Here is a 27,758-nt window from a genome sequence, read left to right on the forward strand (position 1 = left end):
CGCGCCTGGAAATCACAATTTTTCCCTGATATCTCCAGGATTTTCCAAGACCGTGGGAACCCTGATAGCGTTACAGGTAGGTTAGCAATATAAAAGCACTTTGCCTGTCCTAAGACGACTCTAAAAATAAGAAAAAGCAGCAGCAGCAGCGGCGATTTGCTCTGGTTTTTTTTACTCTGGATTTTGGTGAGGAGAACCTGAAGAGTCCTGAGGGGTTATGTCACGCGAACATGAAGACCCTCTCAAAAACATGCCTGAGCACATGCAAAAGCCACTTGCGGCGAAGGTTTTGCGAGGTGGACATGTGTTCTTGCACAAATGTGCATTCCGTGCAGTAGCATCACAAATTTTACTTAGACAGGCAGGACTACGCTGATATGAAATGACAATCTACTAATTAAACCGTGATTAGGATTTTAAAGGAACCAAAAGAAGTGCTTCATCTGGGGGAAAGACTAAACACAGACAAGAAAAAATAAAGATCTGAACCATTACAAACAGATAAAATTAGACAAAAACACAAAGAATTGGTCCGATGCCTGCCAGAATTAAGTCGTTTTGTTTCTGAAATCGAATAACACAACCATACAGCAATAATCTGATGTTTCTAACAAAGTGGTAGAAGTCACAGGATCAACCTGCATGATCTAAATCCAGGTCGAGCGTGATGTGTGTCCACTCTGTCGGCAGGTGTGTGAGTACAGTACTACTGATCACTGTGTCATTCTGCGGTCTGCTGGTGGAGGACGGCGCAGCTACTGGCCGGTTTGGTTGGATGAGGAGATGTCTTTCATCAAGTGTCATCGTGGTTGGATTCTTGAAGTTTAGCCTCATTGTTCGTGAGCAGCACTGGTGCCTCGAACCTGACCAGTTTTACGAAGCTATGAGAACAGAAGAGAAAAACATTGACCGTTAAGAACATGGGAAAAAAACATCCAATGCATGTTTGAAGCCAGCTGAACCGTTCCACATTTTTGTCCTAACCAGGTACGATATGACAAAGTGACCTATTGTGTGACGATCTTTACATTGCTCTACAATAATTAAAGTTTTGGTGCATTTTTTTTGTTTGCTTGGTTTCAACTGGTTGCATAAAACATCATATATTCTTAAGAAAATGCATGGTGTTCGTCTACAGTGGTGTTCGTGTTTACTAAAATAAAAATGTGTGCTATTTGAAACATTGCTGAAATAAAATAAAATCCAAATATTAGATTAAAAACTTAATCACAAATGGGAAATGTTGGTAACACTGTACACTAAGGTCTTTTTTATCATCGTTAATATATAGAGAGCTTTAATTATTTTGTTAATGTTAACAAATGTAATTCATTGTTTAGGTTAGTTCACAGTGCATTAACTAATGCTAACAGATATAATTTTTGATTAAAAGATTTTAAACGTGTGTGTTTAATATTAAAAATGAATAAAAATTACAAAAGCAAATTACTAAATTACTAAAACTTTACAATTAAAAAAAATCTAAAAATAGAATTAATTTCAAATAATAAATAATACAACAGTATGTAAATAATACTAAAATAACACTGGGTTACTAAGGGTATTACACTTTTTTGGCACATTTCTAGGTGGTTTCAAGTCAAAAGAGTTCACCCTCAAGTCTCTAGATATTATGTCCGATTACACCCGTTTTTCATCTGCAAAATGAAAATTATAATTCTGATCAATTAGAAACAAGATGCAAGGTGATTTGAGGAATCACAAACAATGAGGTGCAATTTACATATTAAAGTTTAATATTTAATACTTATGGGTTTGTTTGAATCAATAACACCAAGTATGACTAACAGTAATAGTGCCTTAGTTAAAGCCACTAATTAGTTTTGTCGCTTCATCGTGCCTGGTTAGGACACCGTGTGAACTGAAGTTTTTTACACACTCACACGTGTACAAACGCACACTCAAATCAAAGAGAGCAGAAACACATGCGCCGAGTACAAACACACTCTGGAAAAATCAACAAACACAAAAAGCGGTGATTAGAAACCAAGAACAAAATGCAGAGAAGCAGCAATGGGGCGATGAGGAGAAATGAGAAATGAAGAAAAAGAAAGATTGGGCAGAAACGCTTGGAAAGAGTCTCATCTCTTCCAGATCGTTTTACGGCAGCGAGCCAAACGCAGAGGGAGGGAGAATAACACAAATATGAAGCGGCTGTGCTCCGTTCTGACTCTCAACAGACGCTGAATTTCTCTCTCGAGAAGAAGAAAGTCTATAAAATCTACTTCATAACTGCCTTACAGACGCTGCAAGATCAACACAAGATTCGAGCAGACGAAAAGCACATGACCATTATGAAAATAAAGGAATATTTCACCCACAAACTCAAGTTGTCATTCTTTATCGCTCCAAACCTGCATGAGTTTCTTTCTTCTGTGAAAGGTTTCAGCACGTACGTTTGAAAGAAAATAATGGCTGTCAAACTCACAAAAACTCTCGAATAGTAGTCCATACAACTCTTGCACTATATTACAAGACAGAAAGTCAACTGATACCCTTCCATGTGATGAAAACAATTCCTACACGCAAAAAAGAAGAGAAAAAAATATTTGTGTGTATTTTTTGAGGGAATCAAACTCTTTAAGAAAGTTTTCAATTTTTTTTTTAACCACAAAAAGAAAATGTATTTTGACATTTTCTTAATGAAACATAACCAAGTTCCAAAACTGCAATGCAAAATTAAAAATATACATATTTATTTTTAATGGAATCAAACTGCATTTAATAAAGTTTTAGGAACATTTTATAAAGTTTTTTTATTTACTAAAAAACGTATAATAATTATTTCATTCACACAAAGCTATCTTATGATTTCAGAAGACTTAAAAAATACAGCACTTAAGTTGTATAAACAATTTTTATGATGCTTTTCACAGCTTGATAGCCTGTGGCCACTGTATGCTTTAACTGCATAGAAAACAAGTGTGGAGATTCTTCAAAAACATCTCCATGGAAGAAAGTCAGTCATACGGGTTTGGAACGACATGATGGCATTTTATGTTTGTATGCACTAACCCTTCAGGACGAGAATACTGGAAAAGGAAAAGAAAAAGATGGCCATTGCAGCTGCTCCTGTAAACATCGCAACCTGCCTCCATTTAGAGGGAAGATCAAGAACTCGACAGAAGAACGCTGCGTTTGGAAGCTACAGGCATTGGCCACCACACTTGCTTTAAACATCAAGAACTCTTTTACCTTTCAACTGGAGTCTAAAACCATTAGAACTTGCAGATGAGGCTTTTTCAAGGAGCTGCAAACACCTGCTTTCAATTTGTGCCGTTGAGGCACTATTTTCCTCTGGCCTGAGCGAACGCTATGGGGCGGTTCAGCCAAGAGTTTGTCTGAAATGACTAACACTTTAACTCGGGTTACATTCGTCCACCCGTCAGCTGAGAGGAGCACACCAGAAGAAAAGTTAGTTGTGGTTAGCTGAAGTGATGGGTTAGTGGGTGGCGACGGCTGAAAAGAACGTGAGAAAGAATGCACGACAGAGCGGCCGCCTTTCCTCCCCTCCACTTACAGAGTCTCTCCACCTGCCTTGTGATACTAAAAGGATTCGGCTAATCTTCGGCTGCAGTCGTGCCTCGTACAGACCCCTTTTGACGCATCTAGAAACAAAACATGCCGTTAGGTGCAATCTTACCACTTGCTGATGTCCAGCTGGAAGGACAATGTTATGGAACGTCAAAATAGCCAATAACACAACATGAAAAGCAGATTTCAGTGAATAGAAATAGCCAAGTTATTTTTATAGGAATCAAACTTGGCAAGGCAAGTTTATTTATATAGCACATTTCATACACAATGGTAATACAAGGTTGTTTACATTGAAAGGAATTAAAATAATTGTACAATGACCACAACAGATGCATAAGAAATAAAATGTAAAAAATATTTGTATTTGTAAAAATGAAAAAAGTAAAAATGGATATTTAGTGCTGTCAAACGATGACTCGCAAAATAAGTTTTCTTTTAGATAATATATATATATATATATATGTGTGTGTGTGTGTGTGTGTGTGTGTGTGGTGTGTACTGTGTAGATTCACTAGGTATATATAAATACGCACACATACAGTATATATTTCGAAAATATTTATATGTATATTTATATTCATATAATTTGTATTATATATAAATATATTTAAAATATTTTGTTCTTAAATATATACATGCAGGTGTGTGTATTTATATATTCACACATAATAAATACACACAATACACGTATATTATCTAAACAAACTTTTGGATGCGATTGTTTGATTCAATTTAAATACATTATTATATTTCGTAAAATGTTATATTAAACTAAACTTAAATAATATTTCATATATTACTTTAAAAAATATATATAAAAAAGGGAATTACATTAATTATTCCCATTACAAGCTCTTGATTATAGGGGAATGCAACATATTTGCATATATATATATATATATATATATATATATATATATATATATATATATATATATATATAGGTGAATTAGATTATTTATTCTCATTACAAATTATTGATTAAAAAGAGTCACCCATTTAACAGCTGAATGTAAGCAAAGAGGCAATGGATGGTTTAAAGATGACATAATTCTCACTGGAAACATATTCACCATCATTTCCATAAAAGAGGTTTTAAAAAAATATATACCCTGGAAGGTTTCTGTAAAGCACGGCAAAGCCAAAGTAAACCTAATTCGTCAAATATTAGTCCAAATACATACTTTCTGCTTGGCAACTGTATAGTAGTGGTGTTAAAAACTGTTTGTTTAATATGAAGTTTTACTACATACACTGCTTTTTTATCATTAATGCCAGCCTTTACAACTGAAGGCAATTACAGATGAACTGGTTAGGGGAAAGATATAACTTATAACGTGACTGTTGGGTTGATGGGTAAGGAATCACTTTATTGGTCTTGGCGAACCGTAGCTTAAGAATAAAACTAATAAGAGACTACGCCTTCGGGATTTGGATGAGAATGTACTGATCGATATTTCCCAGGCAGTGAGGAGTTTGCGGTTTTCCTTGGCTGCATGCTGAAAGCGATCACAGAGCATGTCAGAGTTTGGAGAGACTGCGTGCCGTTGGGTCGTCATATTTACTGGGTAGAGGAAAGAATCTGGGCCAAATACTATACACTTGAGCTGGGACGTGCTCAACAAAAACACACAACTGAAAATAGAGAATATGAGCTTGCTGCCAACGGTGACCAGCGGGGAAAAAACCCAATATAGCTCAAACCCCTTCAATAGTGTCCAGAAGCAGGATTACATTCAGCGACTACTATTTTATGTCTAGAGTCAAATAATGACCCCTGGTGCTAATATCACAGGTACTAACGTTTTATTCCGCTTATAAACACCCATATTACGCTGTAAAATCTGTCCAGATGGGCACTGTAGGCTGATGATGTACAGACTGAAAATGTAAATTACGAATACAGTGCTTCTCAATAGCACACTGACCGACCCGCTGCTATTTTATATTTTAACTGCAGACTAAATTTAATGACAAGAGACTAAATAAGACTAAAGCTTTCTTCATGATTTCTTTCCCAAAACTTTGCACACAAAAGTTGCACACAATAGCAATTGCATTCAACTAGTATTCTCAATTTCAAATGGAAATGAATCAATATTTTAGAGTCAATCATTTGGACAACTCACTTGTTATCTTTATATAGAATAGACTTAATCTAAACTAAAACCATTAAATTAAAAAAAAAAAATCTCTCTTTAAAAAATAAAATGAACGTAAACTGAATTAAGAAATTTTTTTATATTTTATTTCAGCTAGTTACCTAAGCAACATCTCATTTTCATTTAGTTTACCTTGAAGTAATATTTTTTAATTATTTAAAAACATTAATTCAAATGACACTTTTTTAACTCATTTAAAAATTAATAAAAATTACTAAATTACTAAAATTTTAACAAAAAATTAAGTGCAAAAGAAATTATAAAAATTAAATTTAAATTAAAAATATTTCCAAAACCTATAATAGTACATCAGTGATACTAAAACAACACTGCCGGGAACTAAAAATCTAAAATTGAATTAAAATGAGTGTGAATGATTTGGACAACTTGTTTGCTGAATCAGTTGGAATGACAATGACATTTGCTCAATAAACCTTATTCAACTATTTGTGGTGAGCCATTTTCAAAATGAGCTGTAATTTTATTTGAAAGTAATTTTAAACTAGTTTGAGAGGTTTGTGACATTTAAATCAGCCTAATTATTATTTTTTTTAATGATAGAACTTCCATATTCTGAAACTAAAAGGCACAGAAATGAACCCTTTGACCATTAAAAACCATTCATGAATGAAAAAAAAAAACTCAGTGGAAAGAACAGCGTTTCATGCTCTGGACTGCTGGGAATAAGGAGGTCTGCCAAGGATGGGTGGGAACAAATGAAATTGAGAAAAATATACATGCTTCAGACCATAATTACGTGCAAATGTCTTTCTTACCTCTTCCAGCTCTCGCTGCGTCTCCTCCTCCATCCGGCGGATGTCCTCCATGGTGAGCTCCACCCAGCTGTCAATCCAACAGAAGAGCTGACGGTGGAAGTTGGTGAAGATTCTCTTCTCTTGCTGCAAAGGCAGATAAAATACAGTCTCTTACTGCAAAGCATTGTGAGATGGGGAAAAAATCTCTAAAATCTTATTGAAATTTTAGAGGCATTACATAAGGTTTGATGTCAATGACACCGAAAGTGTTTTATATCACTAGCATCAAATCTGGCACAACGCGCCTTGAAATTGTACATGTAATGTAGTGTAGTGTAATATGCCCAAGTTGTTTAGACCATGGAAATTTTGTGTGTCATTTTTGGAGCATGAAGGCATCACATGGGCGTGAAAAGGGGTACTTTGGACTAGTAAAAATCTCTTTATGTGTCCTGTATGGTTAAAAAACATGAGGGGAGAATAAAATATAAAGTTCTTGCTTGCATGCGTGTCGTTTCTTACCTTGTGGATGAAGTTTTCTATTTTGGTTTGCAGGCCCCACCACTTGAACTTGACGGTGACTAGTTTGTACGCACACATACGAGGGGCGTCCGGCTTAGCCAAGAGCTCTTTCTGTTCAGGGAGTAATCACACATGTGCTTTATATGGAACTGAATTCATAAGGAACAAAAATCTTTGATAAATTAACTATTTTAATACAGCTACTCACCTTCCAGTCTGGTCCCAAAGGTCCACGGCCCGTTTTCTCTGATTGAAAGATTGCTGGGTCCTCATCCTGTTTATAATCCTGAGAGAACAACAACTGAGTCACATATGTTTTCTTTATGGTTAATATTTCTCCACATCGACTTGGTTAAGTCAGCTTCCATGTAATTCCAGAGATTGATATTTTATTTTGATTAACAAAAACTATAAGTCAAACATTTTAATTTATCATCAATTACCAAGAACATTCAGAAAGTAAAAAAAGGTCAATTTCATGTTATCAGTGTTGTCAACTACTCAAAGTAGCTATAGCCTGCTTAAATAGTGGCTAGATGATGCCATGCACTAATGAACATATCCATGACATCATACCATATTTGCATATATATATATATATTTTAGTGGTGGGCCGTTATCGGCGTTAACGTGAGACTCTTATCGGGCGATAAAAAAAATATTGCCGTTAATCTATTCTCAAAGTTGGGTTGGGAGCTGGATCTATACTACGCGAGCTATGATGACTTTCACCTTGTTATTTTAGCGCGGATGTATACCTAGCCGAATCTGTAGGGGGCGAGAACGAGTCTTTAAACCTTTGTGTATGCCTACTGTGAAATTACCACATCAAACGTGACATGCTAGCATGGATGCAGCTGAAGCCGCCGGGTTTACTTCAGGGATTTTTTTTTTTCTTTCTTTTTAAGAAGCTTCCCAATGGAAACTTCGACAAGACTCGGTAGGCAATACTCGGTACGTGAACGATCACTGCACTGCTGCAGACGCAACGCTCCTGGAACGTACTGCAACCGCGTGAACGCTGGAATCCGTTAACATGGGTGTGTAAAAAAATATGTATGTGTGAAACAGGCATAAGGTTGTTTGCACCTTGTGCAATGTGGAATTAGTTTACAGCTTTCTCAAGCAGTTTGTGATGCATTTTGGAAACAGGAGATGATCCCCTGGTCTAATGCACCACCTGGCTTGAGAAACCCGTTCTTAAAGACTTAACCTTAATTTTAGTCATTTTATTTGGGTAGCACACATATTCTGAATGTCTTCGTCAGAATTCAAATGAGCCATTTTAATCTAGATTAATTCCAAGATTACAGTGAGATTAATCTAGATTAAAAAAATTAATCTATGCCCACCACTAATATATATATGTATACACACACACACACATATATACACAGAAGCATATATATATATATATATATATATATATATATATATATATATATATATATACACACACACAAACTTTTGACCAGTAGTGTGCATGTGAAATGATCCCTGAAGAGTCGCAAGACTTTAGTAGTTAGTTTTGTGTGTGTGTGTGTGTGTGTGTGTGTGTGTGTGTGTGTGTGTGTGAGAGAGAGAAGAGAAATACATGAATAAATAAAATAAAGTGCTAAATGATTCTTTAAGAGTCAAGATTTATCTTGAGATTAAAATAGTTAAAGTTTGGGGAGAGTAAGATTGTTTTTAATATAAATTTCATATACTATAAATCATAATGATCACTCAGAGTGTTGCTTGATTTGTAAGTAGCTGCTTTCTGAAAAAAATAAGTTGCTAAAAGGCTGAAAAGGTAACAATATGTTATCTTGAAAAAAACACCTTCCCACCACCTCCAGTTTAGCAATTCCCATCATTTCCTTCTTTTCACACTAGTGCACAACCTTTTAATCTCTCAAACCCCGGCACTGAGTACCGTGAACATATGGGAATAAGGATTAACCTGAACCAAGACTGATTCACTTAACTAATTAAAGATATGAAGCATAAAAGCGCAGTCACTTCAGTGCCCCTCTACAGTGAGCGGGTCAGCAGGAGATGAAGAGGAACAGATAACAAACACAGTCAACACACCACGACGCTGGACTCCAGTCAAACGGACACAGCTGTATTTATGCACTCGGCACACAGCCAGAAAGAGGTCACATGGAAACACATTTGGATTTATTCAAAGCAGCTGATGTTTGATGCAGTGTGCGTGTCTGCTTGTACATGACACCGGCAGCTAGTTTGTTTGATCTTGATGCTTGAGTTTAGCACAGTGTCTACAGCTTCAAACAGACCAGATTGTGCAGTAAACTCTGCCGCTTCCAGCAGTTTGAGGTCTCCCAGCAGTAGAGAAAGATAAGAAGCAGCCTTCTTGGTAAACTATTGAACCTCGAGTAATGCAGGTTAGAAGGGCAATGGTCCACACGCTCTAATGTCATGTCACCCTAATCCAGTCTTGCGTAAAACATAGGCTAAAGGCTGAATAACAAGTCACACTAGCCAGCCTAAATAGCATGCGGGATAAGGATTAGCACGTCCCACATCACGGCACACTGGAAACAGTTGACTAAAAGTGCCATTTCTGGTGGATTTTTTATGTTTAATGTTTTTAGGCTTACATTGACTCTAAATTTGTGTGCTACAGAAGGAGGAATTTGAGTGTTTGTATGAACCTAATCAATGTAATTAATTCTGATGCACTAATATTTACATGCAAACATACAGCATGCAACAAAGGGGTTTGTTGTATTAAGACAATTTTATGACAGAGTAATGTGATAAATAGGGCTGTGATGTCTTGCTAAAAATCCAAGCACTACTCTTTAAAAGTTTGGGGTCAGCAAGATTTTTTTATGTTTTTTGAGTTCCTTCTGCTCACCAAGACTTTATTTGTTTGATTAAAAAAAGTGTGTGAAAACAGTAAAATTGTGAATATTATAACTATTTAAAATAACAGTTTTCTATTTGAATGAATTGTAAAATGTTATTTATTCTTGTGATGTAACGCTGAGATTTTAGCATCATTCCTCCAGTCTTCAGTATGACATGATCTTTAGAAATTCTAATATTCTGATTTGCTGCTCAAGAAACATTTCTGATTAGTGTCAATGTTGAAAACAGTTGTGCTTCATTATATTTTGTTATATTTTCATATATATTTTGTAACATTATAAATGTCTTTACTGATACTTCAATTTAATGCATACTTAATTTCTTTCAAAAACAAAACAAAAAACCTTTTTGTGCCGGGAATATTACATAAAACAATATTAAACTTAGTGGATAAATCAGATTTTTCCAGTTTGAGATTATCTGCATCAGCCGATAAGCATTCATGCATGAGCGATTAACAGAAGCACAATGGTTGAACACTAAATGAGCCTCAAACAGTTCCAAAGGTCTCATTTAAAGCATGATTTTATCCAAAAAGGACTCACAAATGAGGAACATCACACCAAAACCTCTAATGCAAAAACAGCTTAATGCATTTGCAGCAGAGGGCGGGGTTATGTAAATTAGTTAGTTGGATATCAACAGTCCATTTTTGAGTGCCAGCTGACCACTGGATGACCAGAAGGATAGACTATAAGTGGGTATTGCTACTAAAAGGCACAAAAAATGTGTGCAAATGAGATCAGAACATTTGTAGACTGATGTAAAGTGAACTCACTCCAGGTTCAACCTGAGACCGATCGGCTATATCGATATGCACGACTTCCACCGTCTTCCATGTGGTGGGATCCAGATCATGTACCTGTAATTGGGCATAAACAAACACAAAAAAACATATCAGCCTGAGACTACAGATGCATTCAAAACATAAAAAAGTCAGAAACGTCTCACTCACATTCTCTAAAGAGCCCGTGTCAGGTTTGTGCCATGTTTCAATTTTAATCATGAAGTCATCTTTCATGTATTCATTCTGAGGAGAAGACACAGTGATGTTTACATTATGAAATGTGGTTTTATCACAAACAGCATGAGCTCACTTGAAACTGTGGTTTAACAGCACATGCAATGCAAATATGGTTCTAAAAAGGTAATCTGAGGTCCAACAGGTTTAGAGTGGTCCAAACCGCATGTTTTTAAACTGGCTTTAATGCTGGAGGGAAACACTGGAGCTCCTAGAAAACAGGAAGTAAATAGGCTGTACTCCAAGTTCTAGGGAAACTGGCCGAGCTGAACTAAAATAAACACACGTACAGTGGTCCCAAAACATATTCCGACTCTTGAAGGAATATTGCTAAAAATGTCCTCACCTTCAGGCCATCCGAGATGTAGATGGGTTTGTTTGTTCATGGGAACAAATTTGGAGAAATCTGGTATTACATAACTTGCTTAACAACTGATACTCTTAAGTGAATGGGTGCCGTCAGAATGACAGTCCAATATCAAAACAATAATCCACACCACTCCAGTCCATCAGTTAACATCTTGGGAACCAAAAAGAGGTTTGTTTGTAAGAAACTCATCCATTATTACAGTGTTTTCATTTGAAACATCACTTCTGACCAAAAAATTAGTCCATAATCCACAATAAAAGTCCATCTTCTGTTGTCCTCTCACATCAAAATCCACACAAATATTTGTTTAGACTGGTTTTAGACTGTTTTCACTTATAAACAGTGTTTGATCTATGCAGATTTCTTTCCTAATTCAGACGAGAAAACTTTTTATTTGAAGAAACTAATATTATGGAGAGAGGACTCATATTTTAGCCAGAAGCAATAGTTTGAAAAATGTCATAATGATGGATTTGTTTCTAACAAAGATGCAGCTTAATTTTCACAAGACATTAACTGATGGACTGGAGTGCTGTGGATTATTGTGATGTTTTTATCAGTTGTCTGGAAACTCATTCTGACGGCACCCATTCACTGCAGAGCACCCATTGCTGAGATGCAATGCTACATTTCTCCAACTCTGTTCCACTGAAGAAACAAACTCATCTACATCTTGAATGGCTTGAGGGTGAGTACATCTTCAAGAAATGTTCTTTTATGGCTGGACTATTCCGATGATAATAATTATTTACCAAACAGAAAGACAGCACATGTGCACTAAGGAAACAAAGTTTTGACAAAAACAAGTTACAAGAAACTATAAAGACATGCAGATACAGACACTTAATCTGATGCAATGACATTCACACATTTACAAGCATGTCTTAATAGTTTTTAAGGTCACTGTGTCAATTCAATAGACAATTGACACGATCACAAACAACTTTAACAAACTGCAGGCACTTCATAGTAAATGATCATGCATTAAAGTTTAGTGTACAGTCATAATGACTGCTAGTGTTTGTACTTACAGTCACAACTGAGGAGAATGGAGCGACATGCAAAAATAAAAGAAGAAAAATAATCAGCTGACAAATAAACCATTCATATTTCCCATGTCAAAACAGACCAAAACAAACAAGGACCGAAAGATACTCCGACTACATGAATGCAAACCATTACAGCCACGAAATATTTCAGAGGTCAGTTCATACGCACTGGCTTCTTAGTCTATTAGACACTACGGGTCTCAGTCATTTAACAAACTTAATATTGGCTAAAAACAACAGGGCTGACCTAGGCGTGCTTTGGTTGAGCATTCATGTCTGCGTTTGCATACTTGCCGAGTATGTTTCCAGCCTAATTCTTTACCAAACGACACATGTGAGAACTTCCAGAAACAATACAAAAACATTGTGTACGCATGACGTCTGTGTCAATATGTAATTCATTACATATTGTCGTATGCAATAAAAACATGATAGTGACGGATTGTGTGGTGAAACGGATGAAAAGGTTTCCACTCACTCGTGCGGCAGTATGGATAAGCATTCCAGGCCTTTTCGTGGAAAACTAACGCCCCCTCTGGTGCGATCATCTTCACAAAGCCTGGCACTTTACTGGATGAATGCAAAACACGAGAGTAATGAAGCAAAGCCGGAGTAATTATTTACAGCTTCGCGTTAAGTTGAGTGGTTTGTCATCTGATAATGTGCTGCAAAACACTTGAGACGTGTCACATCTGACAATACTAAACTGTAGCTGGTGTTAGTATCAAGAAGTCTGCAATTATAGAAAATCACTAACTTGACAAACTATTAAAGTTTGGTCAACTCATCTTGGAATACAGAATGAAACGACTCATTTTTACCTCTTTAAGTGGTAGATTTTGTGTGTGTACTGTCCCTTCTCGCCTTCCTTCTCATAGGGTTCGTTCTTGAGCACTTCAATGCCTTCTCCTCCACCCGTCTCGTTTTTACTGGCCTCAGCCACCGAGAAAAGCTGCCCGACTTGATACTGCAAAGCAAGAGAGAAAAACATGAGGTTTTATAGATCAGATTGTAAGAGATGATATAACCACACTTAAAACTCAACACTAATTTTCAAAAAGGTGACTATTGACCTTTCTATGAACCCTGTGAAACAAAAAACTGTTTAGAGTTTAGTCCAGTAGCTTCTGTGATTTTTATACTTAAGTCATTTTTATTACATCTTAGTACAAGTCAAACTAAATTAAAATGAGAAATGTTGTCTTGACAACTAGCTGATATAATTTTTTATATTTGTATTATATTATTATATTTAATTACATGAATATTTATATAAACATACATTTTATTTAAAGTAATGTTTTTTGTTGTTGTTGTTTAGATTTAACTATAATAACCCTGGTTACCTGAAATAAAATACACATTAACTATATATATATATATATATATATATATATATATATATATATATATATATACACACACACACACTTTTACACATATATAGCTGCCAAGGGAACACTTAGTTTATTTAGATGTACTTAAACTTCTAAAAGTGAAATAAAAATAGAAACTATATACAAAAAGTACAGATGAACAAAATACTAATATGACAAAAACCAACACACAAAAAAAGTATGTCAATTATGTCAAAAAAATATATATAAAAAAACTCTAATTTTGGTTTTGTCCGTGTCTTTGAGGTCATCTTTATGCTAGTGCTTCTAAAAATACCTCTTGGAAAACAGATTATGATCTTAAAGGTTTTTATTTATTTTATCATATCTCTTAAAATTTGTACTTGTGGATCTCACAGTCACATGCATGAATACACAAACCCTACAGACTTCCTATAGGAAACACACTCAGATCAGCGTCTGTGGAATTAAACAGCTCTCATATAATTAAAATACGTCCCTTCCAGCAGTTTCAGATATGAAGACAAAGCTTTGCATTGTGTGACTGATTGATGCCTTGAAGGGAGACTATAGTAAAACCACTTTTACGAAGCCAAACAGGGAACTGATGTAGATATATGCATGAATAGTTAAGCTAGGCTTTGGACAGGGGTTATTATAGGTAACCAAAACCATTAAACATTTTTAGTTTAATTTGATGTACTAAAACTAATGCTGAAATAAAAGCTATATAGAAGGATTCTTGCACTTGACCGAAATTAAAGCAGACACTAAAATTAAAACCATTAAAAATGTCTCTTGAAATAAAATGAAAAACTGAAATAAATTAACTGGAAGAAAAAAATATATATATATATTTATTGAAATAATTTTTTGTTAAATAATTATTTCAGCTAATTGCAAAGGCAACGTATTACATTTTTAATTAAACTTACTGTACTAAAGTAAATAAAACTGAGATACAAAATTAAAAAAAATGTTAATAGATTTGTAGGCTCTGTAGATTTGTATCATGGCATCTGAAAAATGTTCTAATGTTTTAAAAGAATTATCTTGTGCTCAGCAAGGCTGCATTTATTTGTGCATTAAACATTAACATGCCGGATTCAAGATGAGGGTCTCAAAAAACTAAAACTATAAATACATATTTTACTAACTTATCTATTTTAAGTTAAATTGTGTTTTTTTGGTATATGCTAGAATGTAAAAAAAAAAGTTCGGTGTTAAGTAAATATTCTTTTAATTGTTTTGTAATTGTTTTTATTTTTTCTTAGAAAAGCAAAATAAAACCGTAGAAAGCTAAATTTGGGTATTTAATTTATGCAATGGTGAAAAAAATAGCAAAATGCATGGAGGAAAAAAACGCAAAAAGCGTGTTCAATATTCGGCCTTCGGCCCAGTGTTTCATTTTGTTCAGCTTCGGACAAGAATTTTCATTTTGGTGCATCCCTAATCTTAATGATACTAAAATAACACTGCAAGACATTTAAAATAAATACCTAAAACTGAATAAAAATGACAAACAACCAAACTAGAATTTCCACTAAAATGAAAAGGCAAAATACAAAAGAAGAAAGAAAAAAATGAATAAAAAAAATTATTATATATATATATATATATATATATATATATATATATATATATATATTTATTTATTTATTATCTATTATATATATATATATATATATAAAAAATAATAATAAAAAAAAAAATATATATATATATTAAGTATCTCAATAGTAACACCAAAAATAACACTGCTTCTTGTGTCTTCCATCATCTTGGATTTATTCCCCACTTAGCTTGTTGCAATGCAAAAGTGATGCGTGCAACTATGATGCCATAACATGCATGCACTGTAGGCAGCCCACTAAGTTTTTTGAACAGAGCCCTAGAGTGTTTTTTTCCGAAAGAGGATCCTCGTATCACATATGATGGGATCTGCAACTCAGATCACTTTAAAACAGTCTGCATGACAGCTGTCAGGCAGCAAGGGACTTCACAAAAGTAGTCTGATTGTATGTCGCATGCTACGAATCAACAGCATCCTAAATGCAAAATATCAAACAATGTCAATCAAGCAAGCCTCAAGTTTGGTTCTCTCAGAACAGCACGCGACTCAAATGCTCCCTGAGGGCGAGCGTGTTCTACATGCATGACATGCTTTATCTTGTCCTTGTTGCTCTGATCAAATACTTGACGTGCCAGGCGAGCTCAAAACGCTGGCGTTTTATGCAAGTGTTGTGATGCTGAACTCTAGAAAAATGTTTCAGATGGAGCGGTCCGACTCTACTGATGCTGCTAATGGAACTAATAACCCATCAGCATTATTATACCACAGGAAATGAGGGTATTTGGTGGTTTTCAAGGTCAAAGTGATGCTGTGGATATACAGTCCATTTTTAACTTATCAGAACTTGGGGGGTGGAGGAGTAAAAAAAAAATAAAAAAAAAAATAAAAAGTGCTCACCTCTTCCACCGAGCACGGCAAGACCACACGACTGAAAGAAAAGATAAAACAAGAACAATTATTTACAAAATTAAATAAATAATAATAATAAAAATTAGAGAAAACACTCATTTTACACACACATAAAAATGCAGTTAAAAATAACACACTATTTTCGTGGCTGTTTTTTTTTTAGTGCAATGCCAAAAAACGATATATTACTGAAACAAATTTCTCGTTCGCTCACTAAATTTTATTAATATTATAAACACATATTATAAATGTAATTACAGTAAACGACATCTTGTGGGATATTGAAAGCAGAATTGTAAAAAAGACAGTAAAGTAGGGGTGAGAAAGGGGAAATGAGATCAGCACAGGACCCAGTTTAAAAAGAGCCACCAGCTCTTCTACGAGCGTGTGCACAAGACACTGCTGCCCAACACGCACAAGTAATCATCCTGGAACAATGTTTTGTTCTATTACTACAAGTAATCATAATTGCTACTGTAAGTTAAGCTATTATACATTTTAACATATAAACAACATTCACTGCTCATCTTGAGAGCTCTTTGGAAGCTTGATTTGCTATAATCCCTGCTATATGAGCCAATCCTTAAAATAATTAAATGATCAATTGACAGACAGGCAAAACACTACAGATTTCATCCATGTAAACAGTCTTCTTAAAAGGAAAAACTTACATCAGCTTCTATATTACTCATCGTTTCCTCAATACGGAAACTCCCCTGTAAACCTCAAGAGGCTAAAATGCTATCCTATAACTCAAAGTGACTCAGAAAACCGGCAGTATTGCGACAGACTGAGTTTTTCTAGTACCATTTAAGTCTAGCAGAGACAAAAAGAGGCTGGAAACTCTGACAGTGAGTTTTCTGTAATCAAACCCATGCAAACCTGTTGCATTGCTGCTAGGATCGCTCACATTTGCATGCTCTTGCAAACCCAAAGGGAGGATGCCCTGATGCTCCAAACCTTCAGAGAAGGTTGAAAGGTGCTGGATTTCATAAAGTGGCACATTGTGACATAATCTTGATCCGATCTCTCAGATTAAAGGCTATACAGCTACTGTTTTCAGGCATGTCATGTCCTGTGCAACAGATGAGAACCTAATTAAAATGTGATAGCTAGATCCCAAGAGAACAGAAAGATAAAACCTGGAAGGAAACAAGAATAGTTTGGAAATTCATGACTGCAGGCCCATATAAACGAGAGTTAACCGTCAAACTGACATTGAAGTCCAATTTGGATGCATCAAAGAATGTCTAAACCAGAAAATGCCTAAAAATAACCAAGTCACACGAGTGAATATAATTAGATTAAGTGTTTAACAAACGGGTTGTCAAGCCAGAGGGTAATTGATTATCATCATTAAACACTTTTCAATTATATACGCCAACCTGCTACCATTAACAGGTTTAAAAATAAGATATTTGGGTCTCTGTGAGTTTATTTAAATGATAAACTAAATTAGTATGATATAGTACGTGGTGAATATTTCTAAGGTAACGTTAATTGTTGAGATATAATCTGAAATGTTTTACTCAGACAGACTTTACTCAAAAGTTGCTGACCTGTCAAGCGGTTTCACTGTCATTAATAATGTCTCACTTACATAAACCGGCAAAATAACAGAAAATCACTAAAAAGCGAGTTTTTACTACAACGTGGCATTGTTAGTGATAATAAATCCGCTAACGTCAAAATCAGACACTTACTGAGAACATAAACTGGTATGAATCGATAACTATTTCGTTATCTCCAGTCTGAGGGAACTATCAGATTTGGTGGCGTTTAATCTTGACGGCTAATAAGTAACAGCTAATAGCATCGCGTGCTAAGGCACCTCTCTTTGAAAATGAATGGCGAGTGGTTTCGCTTAGCCTAGCATGCTAATGCTACATGCTAGCGCGGCTAAAGCTGGGCCTCATGCGCGAGCCGGTGTCTCGCGCACTTCCCGGGAGCAATTCCATCTCCTCCAGTCCACATTTCACTCTCCAAAAGAGGTCAAGAACCAGCAGATACACATTTACTATGTGTTATTCGTAAACAAATAAAATGTTTGGCTAGAAAGATAGAAAAACGACTTGCACTTACTATTCCTTGATGAGCACCATCTTCTTTACACCGGTCACGGCTGCGCGCAGGCCTGACGACGTCACCACCCACGTGATACCGCCCCATACAGCCGGGAACGCGCTTTACAAACAACATGTATTCATAAATAATGTACAGCTGCGAAATCATAAACCATTGCGCTTTTGAAAGTGTATGTGGGATTTAATTCATGTAATCGATATATTCCTCACAAAAAGGAACGCACTAGTCTATGAGTATGGCATCAAGTCAAGTCGCAAAACTTCTGATTTGCCACGAAAGTCAAAAACTACCAACTTCATGAGATGCATTTTGGGACGCTTTTAATCACTTTAGGCCTATATCATGGATTTATTTATATTTATGCATTCGCTCCACACTTTTATTCAAAGTTTCAAGCATCAAAACAAAAGTTCAATAGTTTTTGTTTTTTATTTTGTCCATACATTAGAACGTGTCCTGTTTTTTTTTCTGATCAAACTTAATAAATATCATATTATATATATATATATATATATATATATATATATATATATATATTTACCATTTTTTACAGAAGACACACTCAAATATAATTCAGTATTTACAGGCATATTTACAGTAGAACAAGAATTATAATTATATGACATTAAAAATGTAATTTTTTCAAATTGCAATGTTGACAACGAAACATTATTTCACCCATATTTTGACATTTTATTTTCAGTAAGCTATTTGAAAGGTTAAAGTAGGCACTTGCATTTAATGTTTTATACAGTATGTGTAAAAAACAGTTTTGTATGTTTATTTTGATGCAGACACCAAAATTGGACGTCTCCTATATGACCCATTTTCAGTTCATGCTTTCCCTGGAAACTGAACCCATGACCTTGGTTTTGCTAAAACAAAACCTCTATTGTTTTAGCTATGGAATCACTATATTTGGTTTTTGATTTATAAGTTCAAAGGTTCACATAATCATAATAATCAGGGAAATATATATATATATATAAATTCAGCTAAGTGTATACAAACCTTTGGCTTGTTGTATACCATGGTACTAAAATAATAACGTATCAAGGAATAACAAGAAAAACCATTTGCTTGTGTAGATTTGTCAAGCTTTTTTTTAGTCATATTGCAAAATGACAGCAAAATGAGTTTTTTTATTGAATCATTAAGAACCAATAACTCACTCACCTGCACAAAATACTGATACGTAAACAACATTTCACAGAGATCTTAAAACCAAAAAGTGGCTCTCTGTCAGAGAACAATCCAATAATTGATTAATATTGTCTCTGCATACTGATTACCACACATCACTTCCATTTATTTGAGAAATATTTTGCACTCTAAAATACTCATTAGTGAATTTTGAATCAGTATAAAGATATAATTGTCAAGAAATATATATAAAAAAATACTTTGTGGAAAGTGCACTTTTTAAAATTGTTTATTAAATTTATTTATTTGGAAAATCATACCTGGAATTCTTTTTTATGAAGCTATTATAATCTTTCTATTCTGATGTATACTAATATGAAAATTAATAGAAGACTACCACCACAAGAGAGTAAATTAAACTTTTTATTGAGACCATTTTACTGAGAAATGACTGAGATATGTCTGGATGAGAGTCCACATATGCAAAATCTCTGTTAAAAAGACACTGAATCACTGGAGAGCAAGAGAACCCATGCTGTAATACTGACACTCAATTCACATAGAAGTCAGGTCAGGTGCGTCGTCACCATCTCAATAAAAATATGAAAATGTTTTTTAACTTTTTTTGTGCATGGTTTGCTTCTTTAACAATATAAAAACGTATAATACTGATTGCAAAACGTTGATTTAATTTACAAAACAAATAACTGTAATAACAATTACCATCCATAATAATAATAATAATAACAATAACAATAATTATATTTAAAAAAAAAAAAGAAAAAGAAAAATGGAAAAAAAACAAAAGAAAACCAGTCAAAGCCGCATCATTTTCACTAACACAAACAGCGAGCCTTTTTGTCTTTTTGTTGAAATACCATTTTGGTATAATCTCTATTTTTTTGCCTTTTTTTTTTTTTTGTTCTGACATGCCTTGCGCAAGATCAGTCTGCATATATAAACAGTCCTTTACAGTGTGGGTGGAAGCATAAGGATTATATGCTCTCTGCACAGGAAAATAAAACAGTAGGCAGTTTGAGGCTTCTGGGAATGTGCACTTCCTCACCCAGACTGTCCTTTTCACTGTTTTCAAGAGTCATAAATACTCTAAATACTCCTTTATCAAGAGAAACCAGTCACTGAGGGACAGAATCTCAACATTTAGATGAAGGGAAGAACCGTCCCGGTGACAGGAACTTGTATCCGTTTCCCGAAGGCAGTCGGATGGGATGCGACCCTGGACTGCTGCCGGTGGACGCTGTCGGAGAAGGCGTGACTCTCTTGGGATCGATCTTGCGATGGCCGTTGGGTGGATTTCTGTGTTGGAGCGCCACATCCTGGCCATGCGTATCCTGTCCCGTCACACCGTGTCGGGGCGAGAGGTTCAGAAGGCCCAGGACATCTCGTTTGGCGGTGCTCAGTTTCCCACCGCGGAGCGCCCGCATTGGTCCCGAGTGCTGCTGTTGGGTGGCATTGGCCCAGAAGGTCTTGAGATTGTGGATCGCTTGGACTTTTTCATCTATAGCGGCCAATTTGAGTCGGTCGATATCCGGAGCGTCCGCTGGACTGGAGCGCGTCGATCCCGTCGAGGAGTAGGACAATGCCGGAGAGGGTGCACTCCCGGCCGGAGACTGGTGGCCCGAGCTGGGCGAGACGTTGCTGGGCGATCGAGAGATGTGGCCACTGTAGGGCGAGCTGGGATACTTGAGTTTAAACTGGGCATGACTGTCGGAAGTCGGCGACGGTTGGCTGCCTTCCTTTAGGGACGTCTCGGACGTAGCGGGGCTGTTGTATCCCGAGCTGACCTTCTGTAGGGACGACGTACGAGAGGGCGGTTTGGGGCGTGTCGGGAGCGGAGACGACTGAGCCTTGATGCTCGCCCGGCTACTAGGGCGACTGAATGCGCTTGTTTCTGAGGAACGGAAAGCAGAACCTCCGGTTGGGGTCGGGGGGCCTCCACCGCCCATCCCGTCACCCAGCGGCACGCTCCCAGTGCTTCTCTGCAAAGTCTCGACGGCCCGCATGTGGCTTTGCGTTTCTTCCAGGATCTTCTGCGCCAGTTCCTGCGGGTCCAGAGCGCCTCCGGGCGTACGTTCCTCTTGGGACTTCACAGTGCTGTCTGTCTCTGTGCTGGATTGATCGGATTCGCCCGTGTCGGAGCTGCTCACCTTCCCGACCTTCTGAAAGGGCGAGTTGGGACTGGGAACCAGGGTGGCTTTGACCGGAGACGTCGGGGTGCTGACACTTCCCCTAGAGGACACAGACACCGTGTAACCCCTGCCGGTCCCGCCGCGTGCTGCCCCCCGATGGTTCCTGTGGTTTGCGGGACGAGGGAGCGTGTCACATTGGCTACCCAACGGCTCACTGCTGATTATACTGTATCCTTCATACTCTTCATCATCGTGCCCTCCTACGGCTCCATGTGGGGACGAGCGGCTGCGGGGCACTGCCATGTGCCGGTGGGATGCGAACAGCCCGGCTCCGCCCCGATGCCGCTCTAGTTCCTGCTGCCGCGAGCGCTGGCTGATAAAGTCAGAAGCGCCTTCAGGGCGGGACAGGAAGCTCATGGAAGAGGCGATGGAGCTCAGGCTGTAGACAGAGATGGCATCAGAGGCAAGGCTGTCAGGACATGGAGGGGAGAAGGGAGGGTTGGGGTAACCCATAGGCAGATGGTGGGACACAGACTGTGCTGAGGCCAGAGACTCCAGAGACGATGAACTGTCCAGACTCAGACGCTTCGGAAGCTCAGTAGAGTCTGAGGGGAACATTAAAGTGCAATTATTATAAAATCAGATATTATATATCATATTTTCCGGACTATAAGTCGCACTTCCTGTAGTCTACCACTGAAAACATACAGCGCCCTCTCGCGACTCTAGACGGTAATGTTTTCTCTTGGTTCTTGGTTCTAAATAAATGCGACTTATAGTCCAGTGCGACTTATATATGTTTTTTTTCCTCGTCATGATGTATTTTTGGACTGATGCGACTTATACTTAGGTGCGACTTATAGTCCGAAAAATACGGTATATAACACGTTATATTTAAAGGAGTATAGTTAAATATTTTTTATAGAAATTTTTTCCAGTAAAAATAGTAATAGTGATCATTTTATGATTAATATATAATAATATTCGTTTTTTAGTTTTTAGTTTCATTTTTTAAGTAAAATCTTAGTTTGCAATTTTTTTGTCAAATGTTTTAAATTTGTCAAAATGTACTTTAAAATTTTTTTTAGGTTTATCGGTGAAGAAAATATTTCAATAATCAATAATGATTTTTTAAATACACAATTATTTTTAGCATAATAAATAACTATTTTTTTTAAATAATATAATTTTAATAGTTTATATATTAGTGGTAAATAGAATACCATTAATAAAGTTATATTTATGTAATTATTCTAATGTTGTCTAAATGAAAATTGACTATATTCAAAATAATGAATCAAGATATTTTGTAAAATGATTACAACACACAGCAATTTGTTTTTTAAATATTGTGATTTTTGTAATCAGTATTGTAATGACGTATGATGGAAATATAGAATATATATTTTTCACCCCATTTTTTTTTACCGTTTAAGCCATAGTCATTAAAAAAAGGGCTTTACATGAATAATATAAAATGTATTAATTTTAGTCAATTTGTTTTCCTGAAAATAACCATTTTAAAAATAACAGATGAATTGTATTGCATGTGCATTGTTACTATTATTTTAAAATCTATTTGATCTAAATAACTTTAAATTACCAGTGTGTAAGATATGCTATATAAATAAACTTGCCTTGTCTATTAAAAAATATATATTTTTAAAAGAGCTTATTGGACTACTATTGAAGCAAATACTATTGAAACAGCCTTTTTCTTGTCTTTAGTATTGGTGACAAAATAAAAAAACTTCAAATGAATCAATCAGTTTTGTTGTTGTGATCAACAGTGTGAGGTTGAAGTGATGCTCACCAAACAGTGCCAGCAGTGATTGCAGGGCAAAGTGCATGGTGCGACGGTTGGCCTGTTTCCCCGTCTTCAACACCACCTCCTCCTGACCGACCTCACACAGGTCAAACCCTGAGAGAAAGAGAAAGACCGAACCCTCAGCATGCAATACATCATCTCGATCAGTACCCGTGTGCTGAAGCTGCTCTTACCCAGAGCGGCCAGGAACTCATGGCAGCCGGGAAGTCTCCAGAGCTGCACGCTGATGGACACCTGGATGGGCGCGAGAGAGAAATCCTGCTCCTTCTCTCCAGACTGAAGCTGCACCAAAACCTGATGGAGCTGCGGAAAAACGAGAAAGATTTTAATGATGTCAAATATACAAAAGGCTTGTTTCATTGTTATTTACAGCCAAATATCACTGGTAGTATGTTATCGTAGAGTTAGCTGAAAGCATATATTTAAGCACTTACCATTCCCACTACATTTTTAACAGCCTTTAATGGTAAGTTTAGGAAAAGAGAAGGAAAGAGGATTGTTAAAAGCAAACACGAGCATCTCAATAATCCAGCAGGCAGTCATCAAAGCAGTGTAGTTACGCACAGATCAGATGCATGAGCGCAGAACAGTTTGATGCATGCTGTGACATCTTACCCTGTTGATCAGCTGTTCTCCGGTTTCTGATGCTGTGATCAGTTTACACAACGCCTGCAGAGCAGGAGGCGGCAAACCTGCGAACATGAAGGACAAACAACACTTTAAACCCTCGTGCTGCTGTGTTAAAAAACCTTTACCTAATTTGGTGATCCTGGTGAAAAATGTTCAGCCTTGTAAATCTTCAACAAAATTCTCACCAAATCTTTTGTTCGATCTTCTTGTCAACTTGTTTTCTTTAAGTTAGCACAGGCTTTGGAACTGATTCCTCGACTGAAGCCTCATTGATCTGAGCTTATGCACATCAGTTTTTTTTTTAACATTAACTAGAATTTTCTTGTTTAATAGTAAATGTCATACCCAGCAGTGACTGTAGGGTGGTGCTGCATTGCTGTAGTCGGTCTCCGGGGTCAGCGGTGGGGAAGAAGACCGCCGCAGGGAGGCCCGTTCCAGCCGAGTCCAGCCTGAATCCCACCGCGGTCAGCAGAGCCTGCCAGCCCGGCACGCCGCCCACCTTATTCTCCACACTCTGCTGAGACGTGTACATGGAGTTCCTCTGGCCGTTCTGGATGCGCTGGAGGGATTTCTCCACCTGGGGGAGCCACAGAAACACAGAAGATCTGTTTGTACAAAACCTGACAAAAAGGCTGGATACGCCTAGGTACTGTCTGATACTATCATTTCCACTTTTTCAATTCAAAATGAAACCTATGAAAAAAAAAACAATTCTGAATATAAAATGTCAGATCAAAACAATACTTAAAATAAAAACTAAATTACTCTACATATAAAAATGCTATAAATATTAAAAACTCTGTATTATATATATCTATATATGCATGTAATAAATGTATTATTATTTATTGATAATTATATATACACTATATGTATGTATGTGTATATATGTATAAAAAACTGTTACAGTATAAAATGTTGCATCAAATATTTTACAATATTAAATGTAAATATATATGCAATTTTATATATATATATATATATATATATATATATATATATAAAATTGCATATATATTTACATTTAATATTGTAAAATATTTGATGCAACATTTTATACTGTAACAGTTATACTTACTTTTAAACACTATATAGTTACATATTAGTATATTCAAGGTCTATATAAAATTATGCACATTGCACATATAAAAAAAACAAAAAATTATCATAAGCATATAAAATCTACTATATAAAAGAACAAAATAATGATTGTATTATTTTGATTACAATTATTAATAGCTGATACATACACACACAATTATATTATTACATTTTATACTTTTAAACAAAAACATAAAATACCATATAACAGATAAAAAACAACAAAAAAAACAACAACTTCTATATATCTACTATAGTTGTATTATCTATAACAATATGTAGTACATATGTATACTGTATTATTGCATGTGAATACTATAAGCAAAATGTATACAAAATAATATAGAACTACTGAAAGCTTAAAATGTACTTTAACAGATTAAAATATATACTCGCTACATACATTTATATTTATAGCATATTCTTTATATACTATAGTAGACTACTATATGCAGATGCATAACATATATTCTTAGTAAATGCAAATGAGGCCAGTAGTCCTGTGTTTCTCACCAGGTGTAGCAGAACCCTAAGGGCATCTCTAGCTTTGTCTGGATACAGCAGGATCTCAGCCAGAGCCTGACCAATCAGAGACGACGGGCTGTTCAGTTTCACATCACAGCCAATCAGCATGAAGCCTGTGGAGACATATTCAAATCATGAGGAGAACAGCAAACAAGCCTTAAAACTACCCACTTTATACTCAACACTGCTTACTATTATTTTAAAGTGACACTTGTGGTATGCAGTAGCAGTGTGCTACATGGCATCACTGTATTCACCATGGTATGATTTGGTTATATACTGCACATGTTTCAATGCGGCTGTGATCATACCTGCCCAGTTTGAGGGGTGTGAGAACTGTTTGCTGCTCTGGACGGACTTCATGGCTTCTGCGAGGGCCGCGCTGGCTTTGGTGCCGTTGAGCAGAGCACTGTAGAACGCGTGGATGAACATCTTGGACGCGGCGATGGGAACCGGCCACAGAGACACCAGCACACACTGAGCTCCAGCCGCCAGGAAAGCCCTGGTCAAACCCACCACACCGTCCGCCGTTACTTTACTGTCCGACTCCTGGTACGAGCTGCAGGGCATGAAAACACACTCTATCAGCATCATGGAGCAGTAATTCACCAGAATACAGACGCTATTATCTTCAATAGACTGTTAAACTACTGTGGATGTGGCTGCAGTCAAAGTACAGCGTGTTAAACTGAAGTGATGTAGAGTAGATGAGGGTGGGCAGTATGAACGAAAGCATATATAACAGTATAAGTTATGATTACAATAATGAATATGCATAATGAGATATAATATACAATAATGAAAATAATAGTAATATATACATTCATACACACACACACACACACACACACATATATATATATATATAAATTGACTTGATGAATTACATTAATTTATTCAAAAGTTAATTCATTATATATTAAAAATAAGCCTATATGAAATTTGAATATATTCTAATATTCCTAATTTAAAATAAAATAAAATGTTTGTTTTTAAACCTTGATAGACATAAACAAAAAGATCAGAGAAAAAAATAAATAAAAACAATTAAACAAAATAAAACCAAAAATTGCTTCACATTATGTAATGAATGAAAAATAAATAGTAGCACTACTACTACTAATAATAATAATAATTTATAAAAACTAAAATATAAAAAATAAATCACAAAATAAAGTATACATATATATATATATATATATATATATATATATATATATATATATATATATGTTTATATAATACATATATAAAAAATATATAATAATAGAAATAATATATATATATATATATATATATTTATATATACACACATAAAAATTAAATAAAAAATATCGCAATTACACAGACATAACAAATCAACACAGCCAAATTACTAAAACATTAACTAAAATTAAAATGACCAACAAAAAAAAACAAATTAAAACTATTATTAAAAACTATCACTGGTCTACTGACCCCAGCACGACTAGTTTTGTGGGCAGCCTGAGATCGAGGATGTCGGCTGCGGTGAGCAGGAACTCCTGCAGCGGTGGGCTGTCACAGATGCTTTCGGCATCGCTGGCATCGTCCGGCACACGCAGACTCTCTGGGATGGTGTAGTTAGATTTGACTCCGCTCTCTCCTCCTCCTGCTCCGCCGCTGGGAGCCGCGGGCACCGGTCCAGAGCCACTGTCCTGGCTGGGTGTGAGGACAAGAGCCGCCAGCTTCCAGGAGATGTGCGTGGCGAAGTGAGCGCATTCGGCCTGCGTCAGGGCACTCATAACCCGCTCCTTAGTGGCGGTGGGACCGGCCAGTGGCTGACAGCCCAGGAGATCGGCCACCATGTGAGCCTCCTCCTCAGCGGAGGGCATCGGGCCCCAGAGCCAGCGGTCCATCACTGACGGCGGCAGACGAGGATTGCCCACCACTGCGGCCATAGAGCTTCCTCCATTACACAGAACCGGACCGGTCCGCCGAGGGTGAACCTGACCAGACAAACACTGCGTGAGTTTGTGGGCAAAAACAGTCAAGGTAAAATTAAACCTTATAAAATCATTAAGGCAAATAAGGTGGTAAACTACAATGAATTAACCAGGATCAAAAAGGTAAAAATTGAAACAACACTCCTTAATGATGGTTAAATCATTGTAGCAC

General features: G+C 36.3%; 2 protein-coding genes across 4 annotated transcripts in view; both read right to left on the reverse strand.

The window, feature by feature from the left end:
• Positions 1-678: 678 nt before the first annotated feature.
• Positions 679-18,332, reverse strand: LOC132127502 (phosphatidylinositol transfer protein beta isoform-like). The gene is made up of 11 exons (XM_059539402.1): positions 18,243-18,332; positions 16,149-16,179; positions 13,142-13,287; positions 12,799-12,890; positions 12,303-12,310; positions 10,836-10,910; positions 10,659-10,742; positions 7,206-7,283; positions 6,998-7,108; positions 6,497-6,619; positions 679-881 (listed from the first exon to the last, which is right to left on the reverse strand). Exons 1-11 carry the CDS (start codon positions 18,260-18,262, stop codon positions 831-833), a joined length of 819 nt encoding a protein of 272 aa, XP_059395385.1. The 5' UTR covers positions 18,263-18,332; the 3' UTR covers positions 679-830.
• Positions 18,333-19,797: 1,465 nt separating this feature from the next.
• Positions 19,798-27,758, reverse strand: part of LOC132127712 (tetratricopeptide repeat protein 28-like) — a 270,207-nt gene continuing 262,246 nt past the window's right edge. For 2 of the 3 annotated variants that reach the window (XM_059539754.1, XM_059539757.1), the window contains 9 exons: positions 27,081-27,589; positions 25,934-26,181; positions 25,611-25,735; positions 24,342-24,573; positions 23,982-24,058; positions 23,801-23,824; positions 23,540-23,669; positions 23,352-23,459; positions 19,798-22,143 (listed from right to left, as the gene is read on the reverse strand). In XM_059539754.1, the coding sequence (XP_059395737.1) occupies positions 20,543-22,143; positions 23,352-23,459; positions 23,540-23,669; positions 23,801-23,824; positions 23,982-24,058; positions 24,342-24,573; positions 25,611-25,735; positions 25,934-26,181; positions 27,081-27,589 (3,054 nt within the window). In that variant the 3' untranslated portion in view covers positions 19,798-20,542. The remainder of the gene's footprint in view (positions 22,144-23,351; positions 23,460-23,539; positions 23,670-23,800; positions 23,825-23,981; positions 24,059-24,341; positions 24,574-25,610; positions 25,736-25,933; positions 26,182-27,080; positions 27,590-27,758) is intronic. The other variant, XM_059539755.1, reaches the window with a different exon arrangement.

The sequence above is a fragment of the Carassius carassius genome, chromosome 45 (genome assembly GCF_963082965.1).
Source record: "Carassius carassius chromosome 45, fCarCar2.1, whole genome shotgun sequence".
NCBI lineage: Eukaryota > Metazoa > Chordata > Actinopteri > Cypriniformes > Cyprinidae > Carassius > Carassius carassius.

Bases quoted from the DNA above. Each gene is read 5' to 3' on its own strand.
- LOC132127502 (XM_059539402.1), bottom strand. From the start codon at position 18,262: ATGGTGCTCATCAAGGAATA. The intron at 12,891-13,141 runs GTAAAAATGAGT...GCATTCATCCAG, and splicing joins AAAATCTACCACTTAAAGAG to TAAAGTGCCAGGCTTTGTGA. The intron at 7,284-10,658 runs GTGAGTTCACTT...TTGTTCTCTCAG, and splicing joins GGTCTCAGGTTGAACCTGGA to GATTATAAACAGGATGAGGA.